This window comes from Castanea sativa, chromosome 7, assembly GCF_040712315.1.
Source record: "Castanea sativa cultivar Marrone di Chiusa Pesio chromosome 7, ASM4071231v1".
Classification (NCBI taxonomy): domain Eukaryota; kingdom Viridiplantae; phylum Streptophyta; class Magnoliopsida; order Fagales; family Fagaceae; genus Castanea; species Castanea sativa.
Window position 1 is genome coordinate 13,858,300 of NC_134019.1, and position 9,377 is coordinate 13,867,676.

General features: G+C 34.1%; 1 protein-coding gene across 1 annotated transcript; it reads left to right on the forward strand.

Moving 5' to 3' along the window:
* Positions 1-3,598: 3,598 nt before the first annotated feature.
* LOC142643771 (AAA-ATPase At2g18193-like) lies at positions 3,599-6,152 on the forward strand. The gene is made up of 2 exons (XM_075818486.1): positions 3,599-4,707; positions 5,630-6,152. The coding sequence occupies exons 1-2, from the start codon at positions 3,772-3,774 to the stop codon at positions 5,984-5,986; spliced, it is 1,293 nt and encodes a 430-aa protein (XP_075674601.1). The 5' UTR covers positions 3,599-3,771; the 3' UTR covers positions 5,987-6,152.
* Positions 6,153-9,377: the final 3,225 nt, after the last annotated feature.

Here is a 9,377-nt window from a genome sequence, read left to right on the forward strand (position 1 = left end):
GTAGGGTGTGGGGGCCAAGCGTCGAGATTCAAGTCTCCAAAAGAGAGATTCACACACATATACACTTAGATTATGCTAGAGTAGAAATTCTATCTTGTATAAAAAAAAGTATTCTAATATGGATAAAGTTTATCTACAAGATTGGCTGTAGTTTTAGGTTACAACCTTACTCAATATATTTTTATTAGAGATAAATTTTGACAAATCCACCATTGAATTACATGTTCTTCTTATATTCTTCATGCTTGCAAAATTTCTAAAAAACTAAAGATCAATAGTTATGTCATCAATAAATTGTTTAAATTGCAAATTTTTATAATTTAAAATTATGTATAAAATATAAGCTTATAGATCATATAATAAAAAATACCTGATTGACACAAAATTTGATATGTGTATTAAGAGTATAAAGGACATGTAATTCAACGGTTAGATTTTTAAAATATATAGTAATGTTTATTTTATTAAGTAAGGTTGTAGCCTAGCTAAACTTTGTTATTCTAATATATGAATTTTCATCTCATTAATAAGGACAAAGATAAAAACACGCATTTTTCTTTTCTCTTCTCTTTGCAAACAAACAAGGGAAAGATAAAACTCCCACATTTTTTTTTTCTTTCCTTTCTTTCCTATATCCAAACACATCAAAGGGAATTATTTTTCTTTTCTTTTTGCTCTCTCTTTCTCTTTCCTTCATCTTGTCTTTTCTTTTTCCTTTCCATTGCTACAACCAAACACCGTTTAAGATTATGTTTGGTTGAGTAGAAGGGGAGGGAAGAGAAGAGAAAGGAAAAAGGGGAAGGGAGAGGAAAAAGAGTGGGGAAAGAAATTAAAGTACTTCCTAACCACCCTTGACGAAAAAGCGCTTAGCAAATAGGGGAAGAAAGGAAAAAAGATGTAATGTATTTTCACTTCTATCCTTTTAAATTATAAATTAATAAGGATATAAATGTCATTTCACAAAAAAAATTCAAGACCTATTTTAGGAGAGGAAAAATAATGGATTCCACAAAACCCTTTTCCCTTTCATTCTTCCTTCCTTTTGTTTTTCTTTCTAACCAAACAAAGGAACGTCATTCCTCTCCCTCTCTCTCTCTCTCTCTCTCTCTTTTCCGAAGCTAAACTCTAGAAGATAATGTTAATTAATGTTGATACATATAGATATATATATATATATATATATATATATATATATATATATATATATATATTGTATTATTGTTGTTTAAATTTAAATTTTTGTATAGTAATTAAACAAACTAGTAAGTTGGCCGTGCGATGCATAAATTATTTTGTAACATTTTATGTAAGACAATTTTAGAGAATGTTGCACATATATTATAAAGAAAAGTAAACTAAATTAGAGTAAAGAAACATATACATTTTGAGATATTAAAAATTAGTTTAGTAGTTTCATTACACTTTTGTAGCATTCTCAAGGATATTAATTTTTTTTAAATCATGAAATGAAAAAAAAAAAAAAGAGTAATAAGACCGTGAAAATCAACTAATTTCTGTTATGTTCACAGATTGCATACCATGAAATGATAGCATGCCCAACTCTCTTACCTTCTTCCATTCATCAATAGTGTGATATTAAGACATGGAATGGACAAGTGTGTATACATATGTCTCATAGATAATTTAAAACTATGATAGAATATGACTTTACATTGCGTACCAAATATTTTCTCTACTTATATACCCAAAACAAAAATTATTTAACCAAATTACCCAAACTTACATCATATTTAAGCCCCTAATTTAAAAAAAAAAAAAAAAAAATTATCCCTAGGGGTTTTGGTAGCTTGATAGTAGTGGTAGGCTAGTATGACAAAAGTGGCAGTTAATAGTCCTTAATTTTTTTTTGTTTTGTTTTGTTTTTAATACTAATGTGGGGAGTAAGGGGACCTGAGCAAGTATTTGGGCCTTGGGCTTCATTGACGGGTTCCAAACCGTTTTTTACTAAAGGCCTTTAAGATTGTAGGTCGGCCCACAGGGCGAAGATCCAAGGATTCGTTCGAGGAATAATCTCCCCTCGGAAAGACCCACGATGACCTTGGGATTCGTCGTGAAGATTATAGGCAGTGTTCTGGACGAACTGTTGGTTAAGAGGGGGATCTAAATACCTTCTAGACGCTACGGAGTGAGAGAAATATCTCAGAAAAAGACTGCTACCTCCACATTAAAGACCCTGCACCTACCTCCCTAGCCTCATTAATGGGGAAGTGACCCCTGAACAGTAGGAGGGACCTTCTGGCCATTGTTTAAGGACTTCAGGAAGGTGGTGGAAAGTAGGGGAAAGGATCTAAAGATAAGATTTGTGTGACACGTGGATAAAGAGGGAAGGAGAAGAAGTATTTAAAGAGGGAAGAGAGTAAAGAAGAGGAAGGGGGGAGAGAACGAGACAAGGACTAAGAACTGTAATCTTTGAAAGAAAAAGAGAAATAATACATAAATCGTCCTCGCCTTATGTCCGAGGAGGTTCATTTGCCCTATTCATCCATTGTTTGCAAATACTGTAACATTCTAGCCTGTTCATCAAGCGTTGAACACCACTAAACTAGATTGCGAACCCACACTCTACAAATTTTATTGTTTAAGACTCATTGGGCCTGAGCCCACGTGTGTTTTTGGGTCCAGGCACAATTGTGCACTTACAACTAATATAGTGGCTCAAGCAATCAATAAGATAACAATCTTAACCATTCTTTTGGAATCTCACTTTGCGTTTTCAGTTTTTTTTTTTTTTTTTTTTTTTCTAGCGTGTATGAACAGTATTCGCACTGTTCATGCACATAGATTCACTGTGCAAGAGACAAGTACACTGTTCATGCATTGTTCACGGGTCTCACGACACTATTCACACATTTAAAAATTATTTTGCTACAGTGTTTTCAATTTTCAGCAAAATAAGTTGTATCCAAAAGGATCCTCAATCTCTCTCAGATAAGGTCATTGGAGTTTCAAAATTAAAAAACTTAAGACTTGAAAGATACGATCAAGAATAGTGAGACGGGGCTTCAAAAAAAAAAAAAAAGAATAGTGAGACGTAGCTGGTTTATAAAAAGGGACCTAATAGAGACAATCATTCGCAGAGTGCAAACAGTGTCAAGAGTATAAAAAAAAAAATTAGTGCCTTGTTTAGTGCGGAGATCTCTTGTTGTGTTCTTGGTTTCACGGAGTTTCTAGTGAGGTATTATTGTATTTTTCAAATTTATTGTGAACTTAATAAGTTTTGAACATATACTAGGGTATTGCATTCTCTAGTTTATTATAGTATATAGATTGGTCCCTCTATGTTAGAGGGGTTTTCATGAAATGAGTTCTTGTGTGATTAAGGGCCTGTTTGGTATATGAACTTAAACTTATGTTTTCAGTTTTTAAATAATATTACACGTATTTTTATACATTTTTTCACCAACACGTATTTAAAAAAAAAAACTGAAAACTGTTATTTAAACACACGTGCTAAACAAATAAATTTTCTTGGTGCTTTTCTTTCTTTCTTTTTTTCTTTTTCTTTTTATTTTTTTAAGGTTACATTTAAATTGATTAACACATAGATAGTGATTTATCCCAGCAAATTTATGGCAGATGTCATCTTTGTGAAGAGACTCAAAACTTTCATAGACAAACCAAGAAATGTATACTTGGTGTCCAAACTTCTATATTCCAGCCCTCAAGGCGTAAAAAATTGTATCCTTAACTACATCGTTTTCATTTTTACAGGATTTGGAAGAGGGGTGATTGACCATCAATTTTCAAACCATGTTAACTTTCATGGAGATGCTTACATCTTTGACCACAGCTGCTGGTGCGATTGTACTATGTCCCCTAGTAAAAAACCTCTTACCTTCCTCCTTCCTCAATAATCTCTTCTCCATCTATGAAGAATACTTTTGTACGCCTAAAATCACTCTCTTCTTTCGCACGGATTGTGGTCTCAGTGACAATCAAATGTATGATGTTGCCTCAACCTACCTCCGTACCAAGATTGTTGATTCATCAAAATATCTCAATGTTGGCAAAGCCGTTAGGCAAGAGAGGCCAACCTTTGATATAGTACCGGGTGCAGAGGTTACTGATTCCTTTCAAGGCATTAAAGGGCTCAAATGGAAGTTACATGTAGAAAAAGGATTTGATGGCTATGAACGTCTTAGATATTTTACGCTTTCCTTTGATAAGAAATTCAAAGAGGTTGTGCTAGAGTCTTATTTAGCTGAAGTAATATCTCGTTCTAAGGCTATTCAAGAAGCAGAAAGGGCGTTAAAGCTTTATAGCCGTGATTTTGTCTGTGGTACACCTGGTCGTGAATGGAGTTCTATTATTCTTGAACACCCAACTACATTTGAGAAGTTGGCAATGGACCCAGTGCAGAAAAGGATGCTCAAGGATGATCTGGACAGGTTTGTTAATAGAAAGGAGTGGTATAAGAAAGTTGGCAAGGCATGGAAGCGAGGGTATTTGCTTTACGGGCCTCCAGGTACTGGTAAATCAAGCTTGATTGCTGCCATGGCTAATTACCTCAAGTTTGATGTCTATGATTTGGACCTTTCAAGCATACATTCAGATTCAGCGTTGAGAAGGATATTTCTTTCCACATCTAATCGTTCAATAATGGTAGTTGAGGATATTGATTGTGCAAAGTTGGAAGATCGAGAGAAAGAGGAAAAGTCTGCTCAGCTGATTCTGAAAAAGCCGAAGGTTAACTTTCTTTATTCTCATAAAAACTAGTATGGTGGTAATTAGATTATTATATATTTTAGACAGTTTAGTGTGATTCTTTGATAGATTTGATCTGCTAAATATGTTGTGTATGCTGAGGTCTGACATTAGAAGTTTATTACATTAAAATAGGAAAGAATGTTATAATTAAAATTTCTCCAAATCATTTGACTAGTTCTTTTAGATTGTAGTGCAAATATATAGTACTTTCCTTTTGACAATATCTCTATCTAGCTATATAATTGAATGCGGTTCATTTAATTTTGTCAATATAGATATCAGTTTTAGGACCTATGATTCATAATTTTCAATGTCTCAAGCGTGCATGTGTGCCAGTTTTTGTTTGATGTGGATGTAATTTTTATTTATGAGATAGTTAGCTCAATGGTGTTGGTATGGAAACATTTTATTTCGTTTTTTGGCTGAACATTTTTTTATGAAAGTTTGCTATAATATACTTGTACTTTAAAAAAATTGAAAAAATGAGAAAAAGTGGAAGAAAAAAAATTAGGTTTTAAAAACTGTACATAAAAATTAAAAGTTAAAGCTTAAAAATGATGTCAAACTCACCCGTCTAATTAGTTTTTACCACAACGAAGATTTTTCCTGCCTGTACTATTGGGTTTGAGTTCAAGAATCAACATTTTCCAAAAAAAAAAAAAAAAAAGAAAGAAAGAAAAGAAAGAAGGGGGAATAAGGTTGCATACCAAAATCATCTCTCCTAGAACCCATAGGAATTTGGAGTTTTGTTTTTGTTTGTTGAGTACAACTTCCACTGAATACATATGTCATATGATGCTATATGTCAACAACTATTACCAGTACTATCACACTAGCTAATGCAAATGACATTATCTTATGATTTCATTTAACAATATTTACCGTCATGTTATTTTTTTAGTTCTCATTATCCGGTTTATTGAACTTCATTGATGGATTATGGTCGAGCTGTGGAGAAGAGCGAATTATTGTGTTCACCACCAATCATAAGGAGAAGCTTGAGAAGCTTGATCCTGCTTTGTTGCGCCCAGGCCGCATGGACATGCATGTGCACATGTCATATTTAACCATGGATGGGTTCAAGCAGTTGGTTTCTAATTATCTTGGTATCAATGGTGACCACCAACTCTTTGAAGCGATTGAGGCATTGCTTAAGAATAAAAATGTTACTCCAGCTGAAATGGCCGAGGAACTTTTGAAGAGTGAAGATCCCAATGTTGCTCTTCGAGGAGTTGTCGAATTTATCGAGCAAAACTAACTAGAGAATGGAATCATCATTTGATGTATATCAATTATGTGTGGGTATGGCTATGTATGCATTATTATGTTTCTCTTTATCATGCATGTAGTACTTTTTTTTTTTTATTATGTGTGACTCTCTATAGTGTAGTATAATCTCTGTTTGTGATGAATAAATGTATGTATGTTCGAAATTGGATGAATATGCTTAAGAATGCATTCAAACTTCAAAATTCAAACTAGTAATAAAAAACATTTTTTTAAATAAAATAAAATAAAATTTCTCACATGAAAAATCTATAAAATTAATAAAGACAATTAAAAAAAAAAACAAGAGAGGGTAGTCATATGTAATTTAAAAAGCCACTTATTTTCCATACAAATATTTGATTGATGCATGCTTATTTCAAAATAGTTTCAACTTAAAGCAATTCCAAAAATTCAAATACCAAAATTTTAAGTTACCTTACAAATATTTATACGTTTTCCAGGAACCCATTGGGCCCTTTTCATTTAAAGAATACTTTTCAAAAGCTCATGAGAATTTTTTTTTTTTTTTTTAAATGTTCAAAAATCAGTGGTCTTTTCTTTGGATATTTGTTCTTTGAAAATAAAATTACTTTTCCAAAATTCCTTTTGAACTTTCACCTCTTTTTGTTTTTCTTTTTTGAAGGGAACATTTCACCACTTTGAAAATAAATTTCCTTATTCAATATAAACTTCTCCTTTTCAAAATAACCTTAAATTTCCTTATTCAATATAAACTTCTCCTTTTCAAAATAACCATGGAATTTCCTCTATTCAGAAATGGAACAATTTTTGTGTGAGCTTGGCAACAAATTATAAGTTAGTTTTTTGCTTAAATTATTTATCGTTTACGAGTCTTATATTACCTTTTGTATTAGCTTCATCTATACTATATATAAGAGGATTCTCCTCTTTCAATTGGATTTTTATGTGGTTAAAAAATACTTACATTAATAAAGAGTAACTTCATTTAGAAATAATGCCATAAATGTCAAAAAAGATATTACAGTTACTGCTTATCTCTAAAGTATATCCTTTTTATTTGTTTGAAAATTTTTTTTTAAAAAAAACGTATTTTTAAATTATAATAGATGCAAATTATTAACCTTTACCCAAAAAAAATAGAAGAGCCTCTAAGCAAGCACTTTAGATTTTAGTGTTTTTTTTTTCCTCACATTATGCAAACTAGCGTTTACCCCCCCCCCCCCCCCCCCCCCAAATACCTAAATGAAAACAAAATAAATTCTAACCCATGTACCTAAAAATCAAACCAATCCAAGCATAAAGCATACTTAACATTCAATTAAAAAAGAAAAATTTACCAGTGATGGTTCCAATAGAGTGGTAACTATAGTTGGTAGTACCGCTTCTAATTAGACTTGGATTGCTTCCAAGGATTTGCCTTTCCACCTACAAACCTAGAAAAAGAAAGTTAAAGAAAAACCCTCTAATTTTTTTTACATAGATTTGAAATTGAAACCAATCATTTACAAATGAAATCTACAATTGAATCCAAGAGAGAGTTAAATAAATCCAAAGCAACACATATACCTTACCCATAAACCAAATTTAATCCTATAACCTTGAACAAAACCAAATCTAACCCAAATGCCTAAATCGAAACACTCAAATATAAATCATATTTATCATGTTATTTTAAAAAGAAAAAAGAAAACCTTCACCGGTAACGATTCTAATTGCATGACAATGGTGGCTGCCTTGAAATTTATCTCTTTGTTGATCTTTTTTCAAGTGTTGGGCTGGGCCGCCTGCCGCTACACTAGGCCCAAAGTTTTCTAGATTGAGGAGTTGGGACCGGTCCGGGAGCAAACTTTCCTGGTCCGGTTCGTGTGTGTTGATCAAGTCCTGATCGTATGCTTTCGGCAGGCAGGATTGTTACATTAACTATAGCAGACAGATATAATAAAAACAATGATAAGGATTTAGATAGAACAGACAGTGGGCTCGTATGAAGGGTGCCCGCTTTACACAATGGTAATAGAAGAATAAATATTGAACAGAGAAAAACAAGCGTATTCAAAGAAATAAAAGTCAGCCTGCCATGTCAAGCCATCCTGCTGAATCAATGTTAGGAAGGGGAACCATTCCTTCAACGCTACTAATCTCCTTGCGAAGGAAATTAGCTGTTTTGAAAGAACGGGCCCAAGTGACTTGGGTTGAGTAAAGTTCTTTTTTATTGCCAGAGGGCATGGATTAGAATGGTGGAGAGGGGGATTAACCCATTCGGTGCATGCCAATTGATGAAGCAGAAGCTTGTTAGTTTCTTTGGGTTCGTCCAGACGGTGCCGGTCACGTTCTGGCGACGCGATGGAAGCGAGAACTCACTCAAATGGTCACCGGTATGGTGCTTGCCACAACGCCTCCGATGCCAAAGTTAGTATGAAAGAAGGTGGCAGTCAAAATATCAAAAATAGTTCAGTATATGTTGTGATTCTGTGTGTACCTCGTATTAGTGTTGTGAGGGCTTTATATATCCTTCTGGACTATAGCCGTTGTGGTGTTAATGTCTCCCTTGATAACGTCTCTGGCGGAGTAATGGGTTTTAATGCATTTACACTGGCTCGTCCAGTTGGTCTTGTAATGGTCCACGAAATTATTGGCAGCATTAAATGGCATTTAACGTTCTCGCCAATGACACAGATAATCCGTTAGGTTCGTCATGGCTAACCTCGTCCATGTTCAACTTCATCAGTCCCATCAGCTGCCCCCCGGGTTACATGGTCGTCAATGCGTGTCCTGACGACCGTGGAAGATGAAAAGTTTTTCTCTCTTTTTTTTTTTTTTTTTTCAACCTTTGGGATTCTGTGACGCATTGAATGCGTAGTGGCGGCATTACGCGGGTCGTGGCCACGTGGCATGATATGGTTGGAGAAGGCTTATGTTCTCATTGCATGACCCTTGGGTTTCCCGCCGATTTTCAGTTTTTCTTCCTTTTGGTTTTTAAACTTTTTTCCTCCTACTTTACCTTTCATTTTCTTCCAATTTTCAGTTTATCCCTCTGAGTGTCCTTTTCACCTATTTCTCCATTCTCCTTTGAGTTGGTGCGTGTTTGGTCGTTGGGCTTCCTGCTTCTCTTCTTTGAGGTATGTTTTTTTTCTTCCTCTTTCTTTTCTCTTTTTATCTTTGCAAATATCTGATTTCTTTTTCTTTTTGGCTTCTGCTTCTTGGTTTTCTTTTTCTTTTTTTTGGGATTTTAGCACTTTCCTGTTTACCTGTACTTTGCCTGGGTGTCCATGGTCAGTAATTTAGAGGTTAGAGTAGCTTGCCCTTTGATTTCCTTTCTTTTTGCTCGCTGAGGGGGGTCCTTAGGTGTTTTTCCCACTTTGGAGGGTTTCGTTTTTGAGGGTAACAGCTTAGGTGTT

What these genes read in the sequence shown, in the direction of transcription:
- LOC142643771 (XM_075818486.1), top strand. Translation starts at nt 3,772, where the DNA reads ATGTTAACTTTCATGGAGATGCTTACATCTTTGACCACAGCTGCTGGT. An exon ending in TGATTCTGAAAAAGCCGAAG is followed by an intron (nt 4,708 to 5,629) that starts GTTAACTTTCTT and finishes TTATTTTTTTAG; the next exon opens with TTCTCATTATCCGGTTTATT.